At 41.9% G+C, this 27,395-nt stretch overlaps 1 protein-coding gene across 1 annotated transcript in view; it reads right to left on the bottom strand.

The window, feature by feature from the left end:
• The window catches only part of LOC122550249 (polycystic kidney disease protein 1-like 1), a 291,308-nt gene that overhangs the window by 150,446 nt on the left and 113,467 nt on the right, over positions 1-27,395 (bottom strand). The window contains exons 15-22 of the mRNA XM_043691004.1: positions 19,028-19,252; positions 18,767-18,886; positions 16,200-16,368; positions 14,252-14,503; positions 11,379-11,511; positions 8,869-9,072; positions 7,666-7,850; positions 1,795-2,016 (exon numbers count right to left, since the gene is read on the bottom strand). Of these exons, the coding sequence (XP_043546939.1) occupies positions 1,795-2,016; positions 7,666-7,850; positions 8,869-9,072; positions 11,379-11,511; positions 14,252-14,503; positions 16,200-16,368; positions 18,767-18,886; positions 19,028-19,252 (1,510 nt within the window). The remainder of the gene's footprint in view (positions 1-1,794; positions 2,017-7,665; positions 7,851-8,868; positions 9,073-11,378; positions 11,512-14,251; positions 14,504-16,199; positions 16,369-18,766; positions 18,887-19,027; positions 19,253-27,395) is intronic.

Raw genomic sequence — 27,395 nt, 5'->3', positions numbered from 1 at the left:
AAACATTCCTTCATTATACCTGACAATTGTACATCCTTTTAATAGAGTATCTAGATTGGTCCCTAAAATTCTTTACACTGATGACTAACTACTTATTCCTAAGTAATATCTCAGAGCATAGGAAATTTTGTGAGTCGTATTATGATGACAAACCATTTGAGTACTGAGCTAGCTTTCATCTCAGCAAACTGATACCCTTGTAAGGCTTGGTTCCACTATGCAAAATACTCAGTGGGCTCAGCTCAGAAGATCTCTTTCTGATCAGTAAAATGCATTAAGAGCACCACATTGTCAAGACAGAAAAACGAAACTCTACACTTACCCATTGCAACTTTGTAAATGAGCAATTTGATCAGAAATAAACTTGTCAATCTGTAAGATTTGCTAACCAGAAGTGCAAAGTTCATTTCAATTGTATCAGAATGTTTGTGCTGTTATTTGTTTTTTTTATTTGGCATAACACCATTATAGCATTGCAAAGATTAAGAATGCTTGAATAGGAATCTGAAGGTTGCAATAACATCCCTGAATGCTGATCATAACTCATTGAGGTTAATTGACCTGTTGATCAGAAGAGCACATTGAGCCAAAGAGCTCAGTAACAGTGAGATGGTATTTTTAATGTAGCTGGCTTTTCTCCCTGAATTGCACCTTCTGCTCGATAGCCAAGGTGTGACAAAAGTGAAAAAACACACTCCAAAATTATTCTACTTTGATGGACTTCACTTGTTGGTGATTGCCACGAGAAGAAAGAAAATAAAAGAAACCCATTTAAGTCATATTCAATCAAGAATCAGTCGATAATTTCTATTGGCTCATTGTTTTCAGAACTTTTGCAAAGTATACACAAACAGACATTGTAAAAGAGATGCAAGCTACAAGTTTAAATATTCCGCCCTATGCAGAAATTACCTACAGTACTAATAATGCAGTAACTTTTAAGTTACAGGTTATAAATGTCTAGCATGCTTTTAGTTATTTGGATATGTGACATGAAGATACTCATCAATTTACTTAAGTCTTTAACCTAATCTATATAGAACAAACACTTATTTGATCTTAAATGCAAACATTCACCACCTTGGAACACATCATTGACTTAAGTGCAGTTATTGATCCAGAGATAGGTAAAAGCCAAAGTTTAGGATGCAATCAATTGTGGATTGGAGTTTAATCAGATATAGACATAGCAAAGAGCAGGGATTTCTGCCGCTTGCCCAGACAGGATCCAATCCCATTGGGTCAATGTCTGATAGGTTAATCCGATGCCAAGGGAAAAAAAAAGCTGTGTCTAGTGATAGGTCCAATCCTCCAAAGCCCAACATTGAGCCCTGCTGGCTGCTCTATGTGGAACATTGCATATCAGTTCACAAAGCCTGCCACAGAATGGCAGAATGTGGGTTAACTTGAAGCCAACTCGACCCTGACAACCCAGGTTATAGCTTTCTGCTCCAGCTCCTACATTCCAAAGGATAATACAACAGTAAATGTAGCATCAAATTACCAACATTTTTTCTTGTTTAAATGTAGCAATTGGGGAAATCTCCCACTCTTTCCAAACTTTAATGACATTAAATTTCAAATATATTGTCCCAACATCAACTTATCCTTTTGTTTCATTTCCATTGACACCACACACAATTCCCAATAAGATGTGGTCCCAAAGTACTGCCTGATGTTTGTTACTAGCTACTGGATCATGTTAATGTGCAGAAGTCATCTCCAAGCTCTTTAATATTTATTTCCTCCTGTTGATTTGTAGGTGTTCAGCATACCACTACATAAAATATGTACCTTAAATTGTCATTTTTTTTGATGGTTATAAACTGCTGTGCTTCTGAAGAATATCTTTTCTTATTGTTAACTGTTAACTTGAAGACAAACTGATCAATATCAGTTTTCAGTGCAGACATTGAGACATCGATCATACTGGATGTTGTGTTCAGCGGGTCTGGGGAATCAGGTTTGAAACAAGGGACATTTAATCCACTCACTGTTTCACAAGCCCAGGAAAATCTGTAAAGTAATGTAGGAAAGTGAAATAAATTTGGGCACTTAAATGTAGAATAACTTATAATTTACTAATGATGCAACCATTAGGAAACACGGCAGAAAATATTCAAGGTTTTGTTAGTTTATAGTCATCATAGAATCACAAAGTACAGAAGAGACCCACAGGATCATCAGGCCTGCTCCAACTACACTAAATCTACATGAATCCCACTTTCCAACTCTGGCCCATAGTCTTGAATGTTATGACATTTCAGGTCCTCGACCAAGTGCTTTTTAAAGATTGTGAGGTTTCCCAGTTCGACTACCCACTCTGGTAGTGTTTTCCAGATTCCCGTGACTCTCTGGAGTCAAAACACCTTTCCTCAAATCCCTTGAAATTATGCCCCCTTGTTACTGACCCTTACTGACCCTTTAACAGCTGTTTCTATCTACCTTGTCCATGCTCTCACTCAGATCCCCCTCAGCCTTCTCTGCTGCAGAGAAAACAACCTGAGCTGATCCAGCCTCTCTTCACAGATAAACTGCTCCATCCCAGGTAATATCCTAATTAATTTCCACTGCACACACTCCAGTGCAATTACATCCCTCCTTTGGTGCAGTGACCAGAACTACACACTGTACTCCAGCTGCACCGTCACCAAAGTCCTGTACAGCTCCAACACAATCTCCCTGCTCTTATACTCTATGTCTCAACCGATTGAGGCAAGGGTCATTTATCTCTTCTTAGCCACCTTATTAATCTGTCCTGCCACCTTCAGGGATCTGTGGACAAGCACCTCAATATCCCTCTGGTTTCCTCCGAACTTCTTAGTATCCTGCCATTCATTCAGTACTCAATTAGAGTTCAAAGAGTCATAGAGATGTAACGCACAGAAACAGAACCAGCACTTGGCCCATATCCCTCTAAACCCTTCCTACTCATATACCCATCCAGATGACTTTAAAATGCTAAAAATCACAGAACACCAGGTTATAGTCCACCTGGTTTATTTGGAAGCACTAGCGTTTGGAGCGCTGTTCCTTCATCAGGTAGCTGTGGAGCAGGACCATAAGACACAGAATTTATAGCAAAAGGTTACAATGTCATGAAACTGAAAGGATATATTGAACAAACTTAGATTGCTGTTAAGTCTTTCATCATTTAGAATGAGTTGCAGGTTTCAATTAATTAATATATAAATTCCAGGACTTCTTTTAAGTCACGTTTGAGATAACTTAAATCCTGCTGGCTGCTCTATGTGGAACATTGCATATCAGTTCACAAAGCCTCCCACAGAATGGCAGAATGTAGGTCAACTAGAGTACCAGCCTGTACCACTTCCTCAAGCAGCTCATTCCATACACACACCACCCTCTGTGTGAAAATGTTGCCCCTGAGGTCTCTTTTATATCTTTCCCCTCTCACCCTAAACCTATGCCCTCTAGTTCTGGACTCCCTGACTCCAGGGAAAAGACTTTGACTATTTATCCTATCCATGCACCTCATAATTTTGTAAACCTCTATAAGGTCACCCCTCAGTCTCCGATGCTCCAGGGAAAACAGCCCCAGCCTGTTCAGCCTCTCCCTATAGCTCAAATCCTCCAACCCTGGCAACATCCTTGTAAGTCTTTTCTGAACATTTTCAAGTGTCACAACACCTTTCCGATAGGAAGGAGACCAGAATTTCACGCAATATTCCAACAGTGGCCTAACCAATGTCCTGTACAGCCGCAACATGACCTCCCAACTCCTGTACTCAATACTCTGACCAATAAAATAAAGCACACCAAATGCCTTCTTCACTATCCTACGTACCTGCGACTCCACTTTCAAGGAGCTATGAACCTGCACTCCAAGGTCTCTTTGCTCAGCAACACTCTTTAGGACCTTACCGTTAAGTCCTGCTAAGATTTGCTTTCCCAAAATGCAGCACCTCGCATTTATCTGAATTAAACTTCATCTGCCACTTCTCAGCCCACTGGCCCATCTGGCCCAGATCCTGTTGTAATCTGAGGTAACCTTCTTCGCTGTCCACTACATCTCCAATTTTGGTGTCATCTGCAAACTTATTAACTGTACCTCTTATGCTCACATCCAAATCATTTTTGTAAATGACAAAACGTAGTGGACGGAGCACCGATCCTTGTGGCACTCCACTGGTCATAGGCCTCCAGTCTGAAAAACAACCATCCACCACCACTCTGTCTTCTACCTTTGAGCCAGTTCTGTTTCCAAATGGCTAGTTCTCCCTATATTCCGTGAGATCTAACCTTGCTAATCAGTCTCCCATGGGGAACCTTGTCGAATGTCTTACTGAAGTCCACATAGATCACATCTACTGCTCTGCCCTCATCAATCCTCTTTGTTACTTCTTCAAAAAACGCAATCAAGTTTGTGAGACATGATTTTCCATGCACAAAGCCATGTTGACTATCCTTAATCTGTCCTTGCCATTCCAAATACATGTACATCCTGTCCCTCAGGATTTCCTCCAACAACTTGCCCACCACGAACGTAGGCTCACTGGTCTATAGTTCCCTGGCTTGTTCACTAATTTTAACATCCTGATTCTTATCATATCACTTACCATCTCTCACCTCTACAATATCCCAACTTCACCCCCTCAAGTTAGCGAATTGCAAACTTGAGTATTTCCAGTACATCCCTAGTTTCGTCATTTCCCATCAGACATATTTTCTTATCAAACTGTTCAGCAACATATTACACATCACTGGAGCATGTGGGACTTGAATGTGGGACTCTGGCTCAGAGGTAGGGGCACTCATTCATCCCCAGTTGAATTCTCCTCGATCAGAATCACTTGCTTACTCAGGCTAAACGAAGCCATGCTAAATTTTGTCATCTTACGTTACCCAGAGTAAAGTTTTAAATTCCACATTCTATCTGTCATCAAAACCATCTAGTTAACCATCAGAACACTTTCCACTGCAGCCTCCCTAAACTGAAACCCTTAATCATTTGACAGTCACCTCTTGCCTTGATTTCACCAATATCCTTCACAAGGATGCCTATTTTCCACCTTCTAAATGACCCAAAACTAAACTGCCGTATTCTGTCTCTCATCATGGCCCACCACCTCAACCTGTCCACCACCCTCACCCACTCCAATCTCTCAGCCCTGCAAAGCGCAGCCCTCAGTTCACTCCGCTCCATCTCCAACCTCAACATCAAACCAGCAGACAAGGGTGGGTGGGGGGGGGGGGGGGGGGGGGGGGGGGGGGTCAGTGGTAGTTTGGCACACTGACCTCTACCAAATCCAAGCGCCAACTCAAAGACACCTCCTCCTGTCCCCTTGACCACAACCTCACCTCCCAAATTCAAGCCATCATCTTCTAGACCGTACACAACCTCATCACCTCAGGAGATCTGCCACCCGCAGCTTCCAACCTCATAGTTCAGGAACCCCACACCGCCTGATTCTACCTCCTACCCCAGTTGACTCATTGTCTCGGCCTGCTCCTGCCCCACCAAACTCATCTCCACATACCTTGATACTGTCCTATTGCCCAGGGACTCCCCACATATGTTTGATACACCACCCACGCCCTCCACCTCTTCCAGGACTTGCATTTCCCTGGCCCCCAATGCCTCATCTTCACCATGGACAACACCTCCATCTGCATTGATGAGGTTCTCCAAACCCTCCGTTTCTTCCTCTCCCGAAGCTCCTACCAGTACCCTTCCTCTGACACTCTCATTTGTTTCGCTGAACTGGTCCTCACCCTCAATAATTTCTCCTCTGACTCCTCCCACTTCCTCCAGAGGAAAGGGGTAGCCATGGGCACCCACATGAGCCCCAGCTATGCCTGCCTCTTTATCAGTTACGTGGAACAGTCCATCTTCAGCAGTGACACCGGCACCATCCCCCACCTTTTCCTCAGCTGCACTGACGACTGCATCAGCGCCACCTCGTGCTCCCACGAGGAGGTTGAACAGTTCATCAACTTCCCCAACACATTCCACCCCAATCTTAAGTTCACCTGGACCATCTGAGACACCTCCCTCCCCTTCCTGGACCTCTCAATTTCCATCAACTGTGACCGACTCAACACTGACATCTTCTACAAAACCATCTACTCCCACAGCTACCTGGACTACACGTCCTCACACCCTGTCTCCTGTAAAAACTTCCCAATTCCTCCACCCCTGCTGCATCTGATTCCAGGAGGACTAGTTCCACCACACAACACACCAGGTGGCCTCCTTCATGCGGTTGATGATGCCCTTCAGCACATCTCTTCCACTTGCTGCACCTCCGCTCTCGAACTTCACCCCTCCAACCACAACAAGGACAGAACGCTCCTGGTCCTCACCTTCCACCCCACCAACCTCCGTATACATCGCATCATCCTCTGCCATTTCCACCACCTACAAATGGACCCCACCACTAGAGATATATTTCCCTCCCCACCACTATCTGATTTCCGTAAAGACCATTGCCTCCACGACTCCCTTGCCAGGTCCACACCCACACCAACCCACCCTCCCTTCCTGGCACATTCCCCTGCCACCGCAGGAATTGCAAAACCTGCATCCACACCTCCTCCCTCATCTCCGTCCAAAGCCCCAAAGGAGCCTTCCACATCCATCAAAGTTTCACCTGCACATCCACACATCATCTACATTGGGGAGACAGGATGTCTACTCGCAGACCGCTTCAGAGAACATCTCCAAGACACCCGCACCAACCAACTCCACCACCATGTGGTCAAACACTTCAACTCCTCCTCCCACTTTGCTAAGGACATGCAGGTCCTGGCGCTCCTTCATCGCCACTCCCTAACCACCTGATGCCTGGAGGAAGAACGCTTCATCTTCCGCCTCGGGACCCTGCAACCCCACAGCCTCAATGTGGATATCACTAGTTTCCTAATTTTTCCTCTCCCAACCTTATCCCAGTTCCAACCTTCCAACTTGGCACCACCCTCATGACCTTTCCATCTTCCTTCCCACCTATCCACTCCACCCTACTTTCTGATCAGTCACCGTTACCCCCACCTCCATCTAACCTATCACACTCTCAACTATCTTCCCCCCAGCCCTAACCCCTCCTATTTGTCTCTCCATCCCCTCAGCTCACAACCTCATTCCTGATCAAGGGCTTTTGCCTGAAATGTCGTTTCTCCTGGTCCTCGGATGCTGCCTGACCTGTTATTCCACACTCTCGACTCTAATCACCAACATCTGCAGTCCTCACTTTCGCCACATCTATTATTATTTGCTGACCATCCACACCACCTTACATTAGCTTATTATCCTCTAATGCAGTAAACTGAAATACTTGCCCTTTTTAAGTCGCCTTGCATCATTAATCCCAAATTGTCCAAACTTCCTCCAGCACATATGCCTTTCCTCACCCATCATTTTAGAACTACTAAGTCCTCTTGCCGTAGCCTCATTATTGTGTTTTGGATCTTCAACTGACTTGGTCCTGAACTAAAAAACTTCTTCAATCCACTTTCACTACTTCTGACTTTTTTTTTCCCAAATCCACATTTTTGTTAAGTTTCAGTCATGCTTTTGAGCTTTCCTTCCAATTCCAAGAACTGTTGCTATTGTTTTTCCAACACTGCAGTGTTGTTATATAAATGCAAGGTCTTGCTGATTCCCTGTTAAATTAAATCACAAATCAAATTTCCATTATGACTCACCTGAGGTCTGCAGTACCTGGATAGTCCGGATCATATGATTCTGATCCATTCAAACTTATGATGGACTCATGATTATAGGTCATAAAGAGTTGTGTACCACCTGAAATGAGACTCACTGGTGGGGTAGGAAGGATCTCAACATTTACAGTATAGTTGTTATAAACCACGCTGCCAACAATTTGAACCTGCAGTAGAAAAATAATTCAAGATGACTGAAATTGGACAATTGCATAACAGACAACTACTCATTCAAGATCTTGTATAAACTTACTTAAGGTTCTCAAATAAATTTTCCTTCTTCCCTCACAGTAATAAATGTCAGACCAGGCAATAGTAATACAAAAAAATGATTAAGTTCCTCCAGTAATATTACAGTCATGACATAATATCAGTAAACATTAACTTGTGGGCGGCACGGTGGTTAGCACTGCTGCCTCACAGCGTTAGAGACCCGGGTTCAATTCCCGCCTCAGGCGACTGACTGTGTGGAGTTTGCAAATTCTCCCCATATCTGCGTGGGTTTCCTCCTGGTGCTCCACTTTCCTCCCACAGTCCAAAAATGTGCAGGTTAGGTGAATTGGCCATGCTAAATTGCCCGTAGTGTTAAGTGAAGGGGTAAATGTAGGGGAATGGGTCTGGGTGGGTTGCGCTTCGGTGGGTTGGTGTGAACTTGTTGGGCCGAAGGGCCTGTTTCCACACTGTAAGTAATCTAACTTAAAAATAAACTACATCTCCATCTTATCATTAATCATCCACATTCCTGGATTTAAGTACATAAACCAGGCTGAAAATTCAGATAAGACTATGAAGGAGTGCACTTGATATGAGAAACTTTAAATTTGGCCATTAAATGATAACAGTTAAACAGTACAAGAGTAGTAAACACTAAGGACACTTCGTGTTCAATAGTTTTTGAAAAATATGCGCTTTCACTTAAATAGCACAAATTGCCAAACTTCTAAATATTTATCTGGGGCATCTCTGAAACACACAAGGAGAGGCAGTAACATGGTAGTTTATTATCAGGCCAGCATTCCAGAGGCCTTGACACATGCCCTCACAGCATGGCAGCTGCTGGAATTTGAATGAAGACACAATGTTATTCTTCACACTTGGTCTCAAGCACTTTAAACAAATCCTACAAAAATCAAATGCACTTTTAATGGAATGAATGCAGATTGCACTATCAGACTAATTTCTTACCCTGGCAATTGCAAGGTAGTTTCCGTAATCCAGTAGATAGCCTGGAATGAGTATAGACTGTTTGTTAACATCAATCTGTGATAATGTGACCAGCGAACTGTCTGGCTGAAAGAAGGACCAGGTGTACTGAATACCTCTGGAGATGTTACAGGCAAACTCACTCTCAAATGTAACTCCAAGCTTGAAAGACTGATATCTTCTAACCTGCATGAAAAGCATTGACCTTAATCTTGCAACAGTGAGAGATTTATCATCAGTTAACAAGCTTATTATCACATTTATATTTCATTGTACATTAGGAGCCACGCAGATAACATGACAGTATTTTCATTTGGCGGGGGGGATATGGGCTTCAGGTTCCCCATATCCCACTTCTGTAAATGTAATCTCCATCTCCAAAACTCTCAGACATTTCTGTTTCAATAATTGTGGCCTGTTTATTATATTTGAGTAAGCTTTCAGACATTTGCCAAATATTTCCTTTTATGATGCAGTGCCAAATTTTGAGTCATAGAGTCATAGTGATGAACAGCATGGAAACAGACCCATCAGTCCAACTCCTCCATGCCGAACAGATATTCTAGTCCCATTTGTCAGCACTTGGCCCATGTCCCTCTAAACCCTTCCTATTCATATACCCATCCAGGTGCCTTTTAAATGTTGTAATTTTACCAGCCTCCACCACTTCCTCTGGCAGCTCATTCCATACACACACACCACTCATTGTGAGAAAAAGTTGCCCCCTCGATCCCTTTTATATCTTTACTCTATCATCCTAACCCTATACCCTCTAGTCCTCCGTTCCAGGGAAAAGACCTTGTCTATTTATCCTATCCATACCCTTCATGATTTTATAAACCTCTATAAGGTCACCTCTCAGCCTCCAATGCTCCAGCGAAAACAGCCCCAGCCTATTCATCCTCTTCCTGTTGCTCAAATCCTCCAACCCTGACAACATCCTTGTAAATATTTTCTGAACGCTTTAAAGTTTCATAACATCCTTCTGATATGAGGGAGACCAGAATTGCACACAGTATTTCAAAAGTGGCCTAACCAACGTCATATCCAGCTGCAACATGACCTCCCAGCTCCTGTACTCAATTCTTTGACCAGTAAAGGAAAGCATACCAATGCCTTCTTCACTATCCTATCTACCTGCGACTCCACTTTCAAGGTGCTATGAACCTGCACTCCAAGGTGTCTTTGTTCAGCAAACTCCCCAAGACCTTACCATTAAGTGTATAAGTTAGATAATGTGCCTGAATAGTACCTGGTGAATCTTTCTCTGTTGTAGATACTTTGTAAATACAAGTAATTATAACTGCAACAATAGTTGACCATCCCACCTCTGCCATTTACTAAAATCATGATTCATCTCCCATCTCAATTTCATTTCCCTTTCCTATCCACTTTTCATTTGATTCTTTAAATCTCCAAAAATATATCACTCTCACTCTTCAATACACTCAAGAACTGAGCACACAAAGCTGTCTGGATTAATAATTCCTAACTTTCACATCACCTTGAGTAAGAAATATATTCTCATCTCAATGCTAAACGGTCAACCTCATCCTGAGCCATGATCTCATTTTCTCTCCCTCCAGCTACTCACTTCTTCCATACTATGTGAATGAAATTTGTCTTTAAAATTTGAACTAACATTATGGAACATTTAGCATGACAAAATGATCTACATCACCTCATAACCATCTACTCTTACAAATTTCGTCTCTCTTTGTATCTTCATCCCTGTACATTGAGCATTTCTTGTTACATTCTCTCACCTTACCATCCAACAGACCACTGCCCCTGTTATGAGGAACATGTTGAGAAAACAAATCCAAATTTAAGAGTCAAGAGCTTAGCCATCTCAGCTTCGCCCATTATCCAAAAGGGAAGGCAACCATATTGTCTCAACACTGCAACATCCACTGTTAAGATTAAGTTAAATTGATGTGAGGAATGATTTTTCACCAAGATGAGCTGAGGAATCTGGAATTCACCATCTGTGAGGGTAGTAGAGGCAGAAATCCTAATAACAGTTGAGAACTATGTCAATGTGCATTTGCAATGCCAAGGCATACAAGGATTTGATCAAGTGTTGGAAAACTGAATTAGAATTGTTCGTAGCTTCTCTTTGACCAGCAGAAACATGATTGGCTGAAAGGCCTTTTCTGTCCTGTAGACTTATAAATTTCTTACTTTCTCTTGCCTCTCTCCTGCCATTTTCTCCTTTTCTTCCCTCTCCTCTTCATTCCCTATCCCCTTCCTGTCACACCTAACTATCCCAGCTAACTATCGACTTCATGCCCTCACCCATCTCCTCTCAAATCCTCGTGCACTCCAACCTGTTTCAGCTGAATATTGTGCTTGATTGCACATGTCTAATGTGACTGGAGAAGAAAAAAAAAATTGAAATTTAGCATATCGAATGTGTTGGAAAGTTCATAGTTTATGATAACTTTATTTCAATTATAAATTCCTTGCAATTAAATAATAATTCACTGTACCTCTATTTTTGATGGACCATAGCTTTTCACTGGAGGTGGCTGGCAATTTTCAGAAATGACAAAAAGCTGGCCAGAGAGTGAGGCAGAGCTCACATTGTTAAAGATGATTACATGAACTGTAAATTCTCCTTCTCTGCCGAAAGAAGATAACACATATAGTCGCATATACAAAATTTCTGTCATGAAAGAAAAATTATCCTTCACTTCTGAAACCTGCACATGACAGAAAATAGTGAAATTATTTTCAAAGAAGATGTTTTGAAGTTGTGTTTAATGTGCGATACAATTTTTCAGTAAGTCTTTACACATTAAATACGGGACTCATATTTTCAAATATGATATTGTCAGATTAGGGGAGATGATAGCCTAGTTGTATCATCACTGAACTATTAATCTAGAGATGCAGGTAATGTTCTGGGGACCCGAGTTCAAATCCTGCTGTGGCAGATGGTGAAAGTTGAATTCCATAAAAATCTGGAATCAGGCGTTTAATGATGACCACAAAACCATTGTCACTTGTTGGAAAAAAACCATCTGGTTTCCAAATGGCATTGAGGGAAGGAAATCACCATCCTTATCTGGTCTGGTTGACATGTGACTCAGAACCCCAGCAATACAGATGACTCTTGACTGCCCTCTGGGCAATTAGGAATGGGCAATAAATGCTGGCCTAGACAGCAATGCCTTCATTCAGTAAACAAATTTTTAAAAAGTACGAGTTTAGTAATTCAGAACCTGAATATTGACAAAGCTTTTCATCTTGCACTCGTCAGGACATTTCACAAGAAATGTCAATGTACTGTAAAGGGAAAACAATTTAAACTGCGCGAAGGGAAAGTGCTGACTATTTGGCAAGTGGACTCTAGCTGGTTGAGCCATTGCTCTGGAGAATGCACCAGTTAGAAGCTGATTGATAATTAACTGTCAAGCTTGGTTTAAATTTTCAATTAAGCAGGTCACCTCTCACTGATCAAGGAATTGCACTGAGAAATAATCCAAAGACTGGGTTTGACCATGCTGAGTTGAAAGAAAAACAATGCGTGTACACGTTATTTGAGTTTGCATAGAACAGGGCCCTGTGAGTTAATATATGCAGCTTCCAATATACCCAAGTGCATCATGCAGCAATCCCAACTGACTTTTTTTAACTGGGTGTTAATGCAATTTTTCACACACACAGCATTATGTTGCAAAAGTTGTGCAATCATGGAATCACATCTAATCTTGGTCACTGTGTTTTGAACTACTCGAGCATAGGATGAATGGGTATAGATAATATCTTGGTTGCTGCAAACAGCCGAAGAATATGCTGTTTAATATGACTCAACAAATTCAATAAAGTGGCAGTTAACTGTCTGTCACCATCTCATTGTTGCAATTTCCTTGGCAAATACTCTATTGATCAAAGCTCATTTGCCAACCAATCAGCATTCCCTTTTCATACCACATAAATAGCATATTTGTATTCTGGTAAATGAGTTAAAGACAAAAAGCTTTTTAAAAAAGTCATTTTCAGCTTTGTTGGGCATGATTTATTCTTCAAAAAGCACTGAAATGTAAAATAGATCACCTTTGTCAAATTAACACCAAACACTTCCTATATCCCCAGGCATTAACAGACATTCAGAATGGTTTTAGACCTCTAAAATGTTAGTCAATGGTTCGGGGAATGTTGACAAATGGCTATGCAGAGATAGAGTCATAGGGCTGTACAGCACGGAAACAGACCCTTTGGTCCAACTCCTCCATGCTGGCCAGATATCCTAAATTAATTTAGTCTCATTTGCCAGCACCATCCCATATCCCTTTAAAGTCTTCGTATTCATTTACCAATCCACATGCTTTTTATATGTTGTAATTGTACCAGCCTCCACCATTTCCTCTGGCAGCTCATTCCATACATGCACCACCCGCTGCATGAAAAAGTTGCCCCTTAGGTCTCTTTTATATCTTTCCCCCCTCACCCTAAATCCATGCCCTCTAGTTCTGGACTCCTCCTCCCCAGCTAAAAGACTTTGTCTATTTACCCTATCCATGCCCCTCATGATTTTATCATCAATGTGACAGTGCTTCACTTGGATCCAATCTTTATTTAAGAAACAGCACAGATAAAATGATCACACAGATCAGAGTAGCGACATTGTACAATTGAGTTACTATTCAATAATTAATACTTTATCAATTAATCCCTTGATGGTGTTACTTAATGGAGAAATTTCTCTCAACGGGTGGCACTCATCTGTAACAGTGACATCTATTCTTCAGAAAATCTTTTCCAGTTAATGAACTTCCCTGTCCCTGCCATCTAAAACAAATAATTTTACTGTTGATACATTTGTTCGCATATGCTTGCAGAAAATAGCCAATGCTGTCCTGTTAAGTGATCTGGCTATTTAATGTTTATACTCTATTCTCCAGTAGATTCAGGTGCCTTCTAAATTACTGTCCAAGCAGCCAATCTTCACGGGCCAGCCAATACAAGTACTTTGACACCAAGGGTGGCTGATAGGAGGGCATTACAACCAAGTCGAAGCCTGCACTCACCTAATGGCCACTTGTACACTTTCAAGGAATCACCAGATGCAGTTTATGAGCAGGAACACATAATTCACTGTTACAGTGGAAATGAAATCAGTCTTGGCAACCATGTTTTTGGCAACCAATGCTCAAGCAATTGCTTTTATGAGGTGATCTAATACATTGTAAACTACAATACATGAGCATATACAAAATAATTACATAAAATATTTGATGAAATGCACAGAAAATAAAACACTTTTTTAAAAATCAGAACCACAAAATCCTCATTTGCAAAGTATGTCTTTCCATGAACCCTCCTCAAAGATTTTAACCTAACAGCAGTATCTCCATACCTATCGTAACTGTGAAACTCTCTCCTGTTCCCAATCGTCACAGTGCCATCACCAAAATTCCACAAATAAGTGAGATTGGTTCCATAGTTAATGCGCACTTCCATAGTAACACTGGAGTTTAAAAGAACTGAAGTAAGATCTTGGTTGTTCATTCGGAGCCTGTTCGGTTCAACTACCTGCTGTAGCTCTATGGGGTAGATGTTTGATGTGAAAGAACTAATCTGGTTTGAGGCATTTACTACCACATTATACCTGCAAAACACAAACAATATTAGTTACATTAATTAAAACCATGCAGTCACAAAAGTGCCTGAAAACCCCTGTTCAATGGTGTCTAAGGTGTGTTTATTTTTTTGAATTGATTACAATGTCAAAGTCAAGAACACATTTCTAATCTGGCTGCTTCTTTCCTTCCATCCTCCATATTCTCCACCCCCACAACCATGAAGGGCGCTTTTTGTTCTCATCTTACAACTCCATGAATATTCAAATTCATCTACTATCACCTCTAACACCATACAATTAACAGACATAACTGCCCTTTCCATCTGTCTTCAGAATTCTGAAGGGACCATTCCATCTGTGATATCCCGGTCGACTCTTCAATCAACCCCAACACTGCCTTCCCTTGATAAGAGCATCTTCCCATTGCATGTGCCTGTCCTCTGCCTTCTCCCTTTCCATTACTCCAAGACTCAAAATCACTTTCCAGGCAAAACATTAACTTATCTGCCCTTTATTCAAAACTACTAATGGTGTGGCTACCTCTACATTGAGAAGACCAAACTTTGATTGGGAGTACGTTTAAGAAAAACACCTCTGTTCCATCTGCAAGCATCTTACTTTGATATTCCATTCCACCCACACTGTCTTTGGTACACAATACTGTTGAATGAAGATCAATGAAACACATGGAACAGTTCCTTATATTTTAATGAGAGACTTCAAGCTATCCAGACCCAATTTTATGTTCAACACTTTTAGACCATAATTTCTGCTTCCATTTTTTCATAAAATGGCAGTTGGTAATTACAATGCTTATGTTTTTTAAAAGTTTCTTTGGACTCATCTTTTATTTTTTTACTTTTTATTTAACCTTACATTTTGCCTTGCTCCATCATGCCTTTTGTCATCTCATAGTTTCTCCCACCAATCCGATCAAACCTTCCCATTCGTTCTTCCCTTATTGCCACTTCAAACTCCCACACCTTCCCCTGCCTTCACACTTGCTTAAATCTGTTACATCTTAATGAAATTACCATTTTTGTTTGAATTGTTTAGTTTCCTTTATAGTAATCTTGGATTTACTTTAGCCTAAATGTTTTCAGTCTCCAGGAAGTGAATCTGATAATGGGAGAAATGGATTAGTTGGTAAGCATCTCTTAAGTGATTAAGGTTTTTTTCTATTCCAAACGTTCAATGTAGAATATTATCATTTATTGTGAGGGAAACTGAATGCCAAAGAAGGGAGTTTATGCTTTGGTTTTACAGGACAAAGGAGTGACTATGTCTGGAGTGTGCACAAAGTACTAATCACCTTATTTAAGGAACAATGTAACCACATTGGAGCTTGTTCAGAGAAGATTTACTGGACTAATACCTGGAACAGGAAAAATGTATCATGAGCAAAGATTGATCAGGCTAGGCTTATATCTACTGGAGTTCAGGAATGTAAAAGATAACTTATTGAAGCATGTTAGATCTGAGGGGTCTTGACAGCATTTAAGAAGAAAGGATATTTCTTCTTGGAGGAGAATCTAGATCGAGGGAACTGTATTAAAAAAGGGATTGCCCATTTAAGAGAGCCTACTTCATCATATCTTTTAGGCCTTTGCTTTATATATCAAAGGAGATATTAACACAACTTGAGATCTTACATTTTAGTCTTGATGCAAAAACTAGGTTAGATATGAAATCAAGTCAACAAATTTCAGTAATTTATCATTACCTTCCTGGGGTGGAATATCTTGTAGTTATTGTTCTCGATGTAGTTTTCACTGGTGGTTTATCTCCAAAATGCCAGGCAAACTGCAAAGGGTCATCCTCTGCAGTTATTGCTGTGAACACGATGTCAGAAAAGGTAGCGTATATAGTCTTATTTGTAAAGATATAAACAGCTGCAAAACAACAAAGTTGGTTCATTTAAACATTTAATTATATTTTGTTATAACTACTATTTACTCATGAGGACAACTGAAGCTCTTAAGTATCCATCTAAGAGTTAGTTAAGGGTCCTATCCCACTGCTGCTGGCCAATCCTCAGAGTTGGCCTCAGGGCAGAGCTGAGAGTTTCCATTGTTCATGCTTGCCTGTGATAGAAACTCTGCAGTCGGGCAGTTTGTCCATCCTACAGTGGCAAATAGTAACTTGGAGGGAGCCAGGAGGTTCCAGCAGCAAGGTTTCTGCTGTGAACTATAAATTTATTCTGACAGATCTCCAAGGAATCAGCTTTCCATTGTGGACAATCCAGGTTAATATCAAATATCCCCATACCAAGAGGAAAAAAACCAGCTGCTGAGTGAAGCACTCTCTGCTTTAACACAATAATCTCAATACCAGAATCTCAGAATTTATTTTGATATATCACATTTTGCTAAACTATTAGCTTGTCGTTTTTCTGGTCAAAATACCTTGTTGGTATCACACTGGGGATAGTTTAATATGTGGATACATTCACACTGAAAAGTGCAGAGCCCAAACATACCAAACAGTTTTATGATCACCATGAAGTCTTTATCCTGCCAACTTAAATGCCATGAAACTTCAGTTCCTGAAGCAAAAAGCAACATATGAAGTCTAAAAATCTACTCTTAATCATCAATGAAGTGAGGGAAAGGGTCACTGACACTGGTGTCAAGTTGTATTTACGCAGCATTAACCTTAATATCCCTAGAGCGCAAACAAAGACCATTTGGCCCATTGAGTCTGCACTGACCCTCCGAAGACCATCCCATCCCTGGAACATTGCATTTACCATGGTTAGCCCACCTCATCTGCAGAATCCTGGAAACTAAGGGGCAATTTAACATGGCTAACCTACCTAACATGCACATCTTTGGGCTGTGGGAGAAAAGCAGAATGCCCAGGAGAAACCCACGCAGGCTCAGGGAGAACATGCAAACGCCACACAGTCACCCAAGATTGGAATTGAACCCAGGTCCCTCACACGCTGTGAGGCAACAGTGCTGACCACTAAGTTACTGTAATGTTCTGCTCATTGATGCTCCACTTGAGTTCCATCAGAGCCACTCAGCTCCTTATCTCATCACATCCTTGGTCCAAAATGGAAAAAAAGTGATGAACACCAAAAGTGAGGTAAGAGTGATTGCCCTTGACAGGCAGCATCGACTGAGTGTGGTATCACTGAGTCCTAACAAAACTCGTCAGAAAAGATGGCGCTGGAAAAACACAGCAGATCAGGAAGTGTCCGAGGAGCAGGAGAGTCAATATTTTAGGAATTCCTGATGAAGGGCGTACACTAGAAATGTTGACTCTCCTGCTCTTCAGATGCTGTCTGACCTGCTGCACTTTTCCAGCACCACTCTTTCTGATGCTGATCCTCCAGCATCTGCAGTCCTCACTTTCTCCGAACTAACCTAGAGTCAATGGGAACCAAGATAAACTCTCCAAGGTTACGCACCTAGTGCAGGTAAGTGGGACTACTGAAGGTAGTTTTTGATGGTACAGACTTGATGGGCTGAAGGGCCTCTTTTGGATTGTATGATTCCATGATTTTATGGATCACCTCACACAAAAGGTATGATTGTGATTGTCAATCATTTCAATCCCAGGACACCACTGGGAGCTCCTCAGTAGCGTCTAAGGTCCAACCATTCTCAACCAATGACCATTCAATGACCTTCTTCCAACAGATAAGATAATATGGCTATAAGAGCAGGTCAGAAGCTGGGGATTCCACGGTGAGTAATTCAACTCCCAACTCTCCAAAAGCTTGTCCACCATCTACAGAAGGCATAACCCAAAAGTGTGACAGAATATTTAATTGCAATGGATGACTGCAGCTCCAACAATACTCAAAAAGCTCAACATTGTTCAGGATATTTCAGCTTTCTTGATTGGCTTCCCATCCACTACCTTCAAAATTCAGTGCCTTCATGACTAATGTACAATGGTAGCAACTCACAAACTTGTGACCTCTGCCGTTTAGAAACACAACGACAGCAGAAACATACTGAAAATTCTGGAATTCCCTTCCTAACCCAGACATTATAAAACCTGTAGCGTTGCCGCCACAACATCTCCGCCTCCCACCCCCACCCCACAACACCCAATCAGGCTGCAGCAGTAGAGAAAGACAACTCATGATTGCTTTTCAAAGGCAATTTGTGGTGGCCAGCTAGGCTCACTTCCCACAAACAAAATTTTTAAAAATCAGTGCAACATTAAGTCCACTTACCACACCTCTCATTCCCCACCTGAGCCATTATTTACTCATATTAAAAATGTCCTATCCATGTAAAGTCATGTAAAAGAGAATGCAAAGGTATTTCTTACGCTGCATTCTGTAGAGCACAGCTATATTTACGTAAGTTGAGACCAGCCCCACTTTATTCCTTGCATTTACTGTGACATTGTAGATTCCAGCAGACAAAAACTTGTGCTTGATTGTAGGACCTGAAGTGGAGAAAGAAGATCATAACATGAATCACACACAAAGAATAATGCTGAAATGCCACAATGGTAGCCTTGGAACATTTAATCCTTTAAATGCATTGAAGTTTTGATGTGAGGGCAACTTCATTTTTCTTAACTTACCTTCATCTACATAGGAAGTTTGATCACCCATGTTCCAGCTGTAAGTCACATCAGTTCCTTTCCTTAGTATTGCACTGAACAGAATGACTTCATTTTTGTGGATTACACTGGAATTCATGGTCAATAGCAGGCCTTCTGGAACTAATTGCACATAATAAGCACCAAGTTCATTAGTAGCATTGTAGAACTCATTGAAAGCTGAGACTGTGATGTAGAACACACCCTCTGTCAAAAGAAATTCAAAATATGAATATCAGCAGCAAAATGTAGATATGTGTTTACAAGTATATTACTGAGATGGAAAAAAACAAATACCAAAAGCAAAAAATTAAAACAACTGAAATAAATCTAAATAAATAAATATTTTCAAAACGTAAGGTAGTATAGTCTGTAAATCCTTTTAAACTGAGCCTCTCTTTTCTCTGTAATACCTATCACGTACTTGAGTGTGTTGTTACTTCACAAACCCTTTCAAAGCTTTCCTGAAACTATGTTTGAACTACAAATGCAATGAATCACAAGTAATGCTCAACATTAAATTAGTTCCTGTTACATCCTCCTCCAGCTCTCTGCAATCAAAGTCACAAGTAATGCTTTTTGTGACTGTAATCATGCCAAATTAAGATTGTTTTTATTCTTTTAAATTGTCTGTAATGAGCTGCCCTCTTAAACCATTGTAACTATCTTATACCAGGTGGCACAAGTACACCAGTAGTGCTATGATCAAGGACAGTGAAGGATTTTGACCCAACATAAGTGAAGGAACAGTTTTAAGTCAGAATTGTGGTAATCTAACACATTTTCTGCCCTTGTATTTCAAGGTAGTGGAGGTGGCTGGTTTAGAAGACAGTGTATAAGGATCAGTGATGGAGTGAGTAAATGTTGGAAGTGCTGAAGCATTGTCAATCAATTAAGCTGCTTTGTCCTGGATCGTGTCTACCCACCTGAGTGGTGTTAGAAATGCACTCAGACAAGTGGGAATTATTACATTTCACATCTGACATGTGCCTTGTAGATGCGAGAGGGGCTTTGAGGAGTCAGGAAATAAATTATTTGCCTGCAGAATTCCTAGCTTTGGGCCTGCATTTGTAGCCACAGTATTTACGTACAGTTGTCTTAGTCTAGTTTCTGGTCAAAGGTAATGTTCAGGTTGTTGACAATGAAGGATTCAGTGATGATAATGCCATTGATGTCAAAGGGTGCTGATTAGATTCTCTCTTGGTAGAGATAGTCAGAGCACTTTTGTGGCATGAATATTACATGCACTGTAACCAAGTTTGGAGGTTGTTCATGTATTGCTGCATACAGACAAGGACTGTTTTAGTGTCTGAGGAATCATGAATTATGTTTACATCAAATCAGCCCCCACTACATCCTCCTTTAGGTGTCTGTAATCTCTAACAATGTTGACTGTTCCATCCTCTTACAACACCTCTGAGTAAGGCAAGAATACATACATCTCCTGGATAAGGAGGTCTAAATATTTAACTTGTACCTATCAAATTTAGCCTAATTTAGTTTGCTGTTTATAACTAGCACTCAGTAAAAATTGACAATTTAAATTCTGTCAGAGTTAACATCAAGCAAAGTTTTTTTTTCCCAAGGCTTACAGTTCACCAATAAGGGATTGAAAATTTAAGACACAGATGAGGAGGAATTTCTTCTTTGAGAGTGTAACAAATGTATGGAATTCTTTACCTCAGAGGGGAGGGTTGGGTTATTAAATATAATCAAGACTGAAAGAGACAGATTTTTAATCAATAAAGATCTCATGGAATACAGGGAGAACTACCCATTTGGATACAGAACTGGCTAAAAGGTAGAAGAAAGAGGGTGGTGATGGAAGGTTGCTTTTCAAGACTGGAGGCCTGTGACCAGTGGTATGCCACAAGGATTGGTGCTGGATCCACTGCTTTTCGTCATTTATATAAATGATTTGGATGTGAATCTAAGAGGTATGGTTAGTAAGTTTGCATATGACACCAAAATTGGAGGAGTAGTGGACAGTGAAGGTTACCACACAATACAGATGGACAAATGGGCTGAGGAATGGCAGATGGAGTTTAATTTTGATAAATGCGAGGTATTTTGGAAAAGCATATCAAGGAGCAGGACTTATACACTTAATGGTAAGGTCCTGGGGAGACATTGGAGTGCAGGTTCATAGTTCCTTGAGAGTGGAGTCGTGGGTGGATAGGATAGTGAAGAAGGTGTTTGGTATGCTTTCCTTTATTGGTTAGAGTATTGAGTACAGGAGTTGGGAGGTCATGTTGCAACATTACAGGACATTGTTAGGCCACTTTTGGAATATTGCATGCAATTCTGGTCTCCTTCCTATCAGAAGGATGTTGTAAAACTTGAAAGGGTTCAGAAAAGATTTACAAGGATGTTGAGCTACAGGGAGAGGTTGAATAGGCTAGGGCTGTTTTCCTAGGACTATCGGAGGCTGTGGAGTGACCTTACATAGGTTTATAAAATCATGAGGGGCATGGATAGGATAAATAGACAAAGTCTTTCCCCTGCGATGGGGAAGTCCAGAACTAGAGAGCATAGGTTTAGGGTGAGAGGGGAAAGATATAAAAGAGACCTAAGGGGCAACCTTTTCACTCAGAGTGGTGCGTGTATGGAATGAGATGCCAGAGGAAGTGGTGGAGACTGGTATAATTACATTTAAAAGGCATCTGGATGGGTGTATGAATAGGAAGGGTTTCGAGAGATATGCACCAAGTGTTGGCAAATGGGACTAGATTAGGTTCAGATATCTGGTCTGCATGGAAGAGTTGGACCAAAGGGTCAGTTTCTGTGCTGGATATCTCTATGACTCTCTGACTATAAAAGGATCAAGGTTTCCGCGGGAAAGGCAGGAGAGTAGAGTTGATAATTATCAAAAGGCAGAGAAGACCCAATGACTGGAATGTCCTACTTCTGTTCTTCTAATTTTATGATCCAGTGTGGGACTGTCCTTTCCCAATCCCATTCCTATATATCCCAGAGAATCAGCTGCAATGGCTTCTCCTTCCACTTCCATTTCTTCACTGCGAGAATCCCTCATCATATGACCTTTGCAATTTGAGTTAAAGGAAGTACCAAGTCTCACGAGAAAAAATCTATTTAAATGTCAGCATTCCCAATCATCCAGAATAATCATGTATCTCTCTGTTTGAGGTCTGGTCAACACAAAATGACTAAGATTGTCTGGAAGTGCCAACCTCCAGGGTTCATTCTAAGCAAATGTAGAGATCAAACTCAAGTGGTGGCAGATGGAAGTCTCACTGTGTGCTGATGACTGCTCTAAACTCTCAAAGCTATTAAACCACAACACAAGATAGAAGAATCAATGTGAACACCACGCCTAATTCAGAAATTACTTCCGACTTATAAAATTGATAGGCTATGTTTCCTTGGTTTATTTAAAGGAGCAGCTAATAGCTGTTTGCAGATAGTTCACTAGTCAGAAAGCCAGATCACAAACCATGCAGGCAGCAATGACAATGAACAGCAATACTTTGAAAGCAGGGAGAAAAAGGATTCCCCAATCTTTGTCAATCTGAAATTCACTTGAGAACTAACCTCCTACAAATTCAGCTGCAAGAAATCTCCCAGTTTATCACGAATTATTTGTTTTACAAGACCTTAACTTCAACTTTAAAGCACTGAAACCATCCAAAAAATTATAGGCTGATCTTGTGGGAGAGGAGAGACCATAACTCAGAGACTGAGATAATTATGAGCTATCGAGGTACTTCACTTTTACCTGTATCTAATCCTTGAGAGATATGAGAGAGGGGGAATGGATGAGATGTTTCACTTAATTTGGAATGTGCAAGAGTAGGTAAAGACCTTCATTAATTTTTAAAGTCACAGATGCGTGTAGCTTTTCAATACCTCAACTTTAAAATTCACATCCTTTTTCCAAATCTCTCTATTGTCCAACTGCTGTTCACCTCTGTAATTTTCTATGAGTCTGGGTGGGATGCTCTTCAGAGGGTCAGTGTGGATGGGTCAAATGGCCTACTTCCACACTGTAGGGATTCTTTTTTTTTGTCAGACTTCTTTGAAACAATTAAAGGAATTGAAATATGTATCAAATAAATGCTGAAAAATCGAGCATGCATGTGGTGATAATGTAATGCAATGCACTTTCCCCTCCCTGGTCACACATTTCCATTGCTTGGAAATGTATCATTATTTCTTCACTGTCACTGGATCAAGATCCTGGCCAACAACACTGAAAGCACACTGAGACAACATGGGCTGCAGCAAGGTCAAAGTTTTCTTGAGGGCACTTTTGGGTGGATAATAAATGTTAGCCTTGCCAGTGAGAGGTAGTGAGAAGTGACTGAGGAGGATTCTAGTCGAAGTTGACTCAGTCAGCACAACTAAGGAAATCATGCAGGACCTGGTGCTCAACAGGGAGAAGAGCATCAAACCATAGGGCCATCCTAGCAGCGGTCATTGTGGAAAGAGCCTGGGAGCTTGAAGTGCTGCTGTTGAGGTCAAAGTGCAGGCTTTGGTGAGTATCAGGCTTCACTCAGGACAGCAACCAGCATTAAGGTACGGCAAGATCAGTTCTATCCTTCTTTTTCATCCAATAGTTACTAGTGGGATAGTAATGGCAATTAGGGGAGTAGTAGGCTCCTCCTGTGAAATGTGGGAGATGAGGGAGAAGCCAGAGATCATGAGTACACTGGTACTAATGACATAGTCAGAAATAGAGATGAGGTCCTGCAAAGGGAATTTAGGAAGTTGTGTAGAAAGTTGAAAAGTAGAACCTCTAAGGATAGTGTCCTTTAGGGAAGGAAGCTGTCATCCTTACCCGGTCTGGCCTACCTGTGACTCCAGACCCACAACAATGTGGTTGACTCTTAACTGCCCTCTGGGTAATTAGGGATGGGCAATAAATGTTGGCCCAGTCAGCAATATCCTCATTACATGAATGAATGAAAATAAAATCAGCATGCCTTTGCATGAGGGAGGTCTTGTCTCACAAATTTGATTAAGTTTTTTGAGGAAGTAATAAAGATGATTAAAGACTGTAGAGTGTTGCATGTTGTCCATATGGTCTTTACTAAGGCATTTGTCAATGTCCCTCATAGTAGGATGGTCCAGAAGATTAAGTCATGGGATCCATGTTGAATTGTTAAGTTGAATACAAATTGGCTTTGTCAAAGAGAGAGTTAAAAATCACACAACAACAGGTTTTGTCCAACACGTTGATTTGGAAGTCCTAGCTTTTGCAGCACTACTCCTTCATCAGGTAACCAGTGGGGCATGATCATAAGACAGAGTGTCTTATGATCCTGCTCCACAACCACCTGATGAAGGAGCAGTGCTCCGAAAGCTAGTGTTTCCAAATATATCTGTTGGACTATAACCTGGTGTTGTGTGATTTTTAACTTTGTCCACCCCAGGTCAACACTAGCATCTTCACATCAAAGAAGACAGAGGGTGGTTGTGGAAGGATGTTTTTTCTGACTGGAGGTCTGCGAGTAACAGTATTCTCAGGGATTAGTATTGGGACCACTGTTGCCTGTAATACTACATATTATACATTTATAATAGTTTGGATGAAAATGTAAGTGATCTGATTAGTTTTCAAATGAGACAAAATTTGTGGAGTTGTGGATAGTGAGAAAGCTTGTCAAAGGATACAACAGGATATAGATCAGTTGGAAAGTTGGGTGGAGAAAAAGCAGATGGAATTCAATCCTGACAAGTCTGAAGTGATGCATTTTGGGAGGTCAAATGCAAGAGGAAAGTAGCCAGTAAATGGCAGGACCCTTAGGGAATTGATATAGAAGGATCTTGGGATGCAAGTCCATATCTCCTGGAAAGTGGCAACATAAGTGGATAAGATAGTAAAGATGATGTATGGCCTGCTTGGCTTAATTAGTTCTGGCACTGAATATGAAAATTAACAAGTCATGTTGCAGCTATATAAGACTTTAGTTCGGCCACATTTAGAGTATTGTATGCAGTTCTGGTCGCTACACTATAGGAAGGATGTGGAGGCTTTGGAGAAGGTGCAAATAGATTTACCAGGACTTTACATTGACTCTGCTTTCTCCCCACAGATGCTGCAAGACCTGCTGAGTTTTGCTAGCAATTTCCTTTCTTGTTTCAGGATTTCATTTTAAGTTGACCAGGTTGTTGCCTGGATTGGAGTATATTAGCTATAAGGAGAGGTTGGACAAACCTGAATACTTTTTGCTCGAAGGCTGGAGGTTGAGGGGCAACCTGATAGAAGTATACAAACTGATGCGAGGCAATGGATAGGGTTTTTAGTCAGAGTCTTGTTCTCATGGTGAAAATGTCAAATACTATGTGACATAAGTTAAGGCAAGAACACAAATGTTTAAAGGAGATTTATGAGGCAGTTTTCTTCTATTAAGGGGGTAGATGCCTAGAATGTGCTAGGCTAAAGTGAGGACTGCAGATGCTGGAGATCAGAGTCGAGAGCGTGGTGCTGGAAAAACACAGCGGGTCTGGCAGCATCCTAGGAGCAGCAGAATCAACTTTTCAGGCAAAAGCCCTTCATCAGCAATGAGGCTTGTGAGTGGAGGTGGTGGAGAGATAAATGGGAGGGGGCAGGGCTGGGGGAAGATAGCTGAGATTGCGATGGGTATATGGAGGTGGGGATAATGGTGATAGGTCAGAGAGGAGGGTGGAGCAGATAGATGAAGGAAGATGGACAGGTAGGACAGGTCATGAGGGCGGTGCCGAGTTGGAAGGTTGGATCTGGGTTAAGGTGGGGAGAGGGAAAATGAGGAAACTAGTGAAATCCACATTGATACCATGGGGTTGGAGGACCCCAAAGCAGAAGATGAGGCATTCTTTTTCCAGGTGTCAGGTGGTTAGGGAGTGGCGATGGAGGAGACCCAGGACCTGCATGTTCTTTGCGGAGTGGGAGGGGGAGTTGAAGTGTTCGGCCACAGGGCAGTGGGGTTGATTGGTGCCGGAGTCCCATTGATGTTTTCTGAAGCGCTCTGGAGAAGGCGTCTTGTCTCCCCAATTCAGGAGCAATGAATACAGTAAATGACATTTGTGGATGTGCAGGTGAAACTTTGATGGACGTGGAAGGCTCCTTTGGGGTCTTGGACAGAGGTGAGGGGGAAGGTGTGGGTGCAGGTTTTGCAATTCCTGCGAGATTGGTGGGGTGGAAGGTGAGGACCAGGGGGGTTCTGTCCTTGTTGCGGTTGGAGGGGTGGAGTTCGAGGGCAGAGCTGTGGGAAGTGGATGAGATGCGCTGGAGGGCATCATCAACCATGTGGGAGGGGAAATTGCAGTCTCCAAAGAAAGAGGCCATTTGGTGTGTTGAGTGGTGGAACTGGTCCTCCTGGGAGCAGATGTGGTGGAGGCAGAGGAATTGGGAATAAGGGAGGCAGGGTGGGAGGAGGTGTAGTCCAAGTAGCTGTGGGAGTCAGTGGATTTGTAGAAGATGTCCGTGTTGAGGTGGTCACCGTTGATGGAGTTGGAGAGGTCCAGGAAGGGGACAGAGGTGTCAGAGATGGTCCAGGTGAACTTAAGGTCGGGGTGGAATGTGTTGGTGAAGTTGATGAACTGTTCAACCTCCTCGTGGGAGCACGAGGTAGCGCCAATATAGTCATCAATGTAGTGGAGGAAAAGGTGGGGAAGGGTGCCGGGATAACTACAGAAAATGGACTGTTCTACGTAACCGACAAAGAGACAGGCATAGCTGGGGCCCATGTGTGTGCCCATGGCTACCCCTTTCATCTGGAAGCTCACTCGCCAGGTCCACGCCCCCACCAACCCACCCTCCCCTCCTGGCACTTTCCCCTGCCACCGCAGGAATTGCAAAACCTGCGCCCATACCTCCCCTCTCACCTCCGTCCAAGGCCCCAAAGAAGCCTTCCAAATCCATCAAAGTTTCACCTGCACTTCCACAAGTCATTTACTGTTTCTATTGCTAACGATGCAGTCTCCTCTACATTGGGGAAACAGAACACCTACTCGCAGAGTGCTTCAGAGAATATCTCCGGGAGATTCGCACCAATCAACCCTACCATCCCGTGGTCGAACACGTCAACTCCCCATCCCACTCCACAAGGACATGCAGGTCCTGGGCCTCCTCCATCGCCACTCTCTAACCACCTGACATCTGAAGGAAGAATGCCTTATCCTCCAACCCCATGGCATTAATATGAATTTCACCAGTTTCTTCATTTTCTCTCCCCCCACCTTATCCCAGATCCAACCTTCCAACTTGGCGCTGCCCTCATGGCCTGTCCTACTTGGTCCATCCTCCTTCCCACCTGTCCATTCCACCCTCCTCTCCAACCTATTACCATTACCCGCATCTCCATCCACCTACTGCACTCGCAGGTACTTTCCCCCCCCCCTCCCCCCT

The sequence above is a fragment of the Chiloscyllium plagiosum genome, chromosome 5 (genome assembly GCF_004010195.1).
Source record: "Chiloscyllium plagiosum isolate BGI_BamShark_2017 chromosome 5, ASM401019v2, whole genome shotgun sequence".
NCBI classification, from domain to species: domain Eukaryota; kingdom Metazoa; phylum Chordata; class Chondrichthyes; order Orectolobiformes; family Hemiscylliidae; genus Chiloscyllium; species Chiloscyllium plagiosum.
Note: the sequence above shows the minus strand (reverse complement) of the source record. Positions and strands in the feature narration are given on the sequence as shown.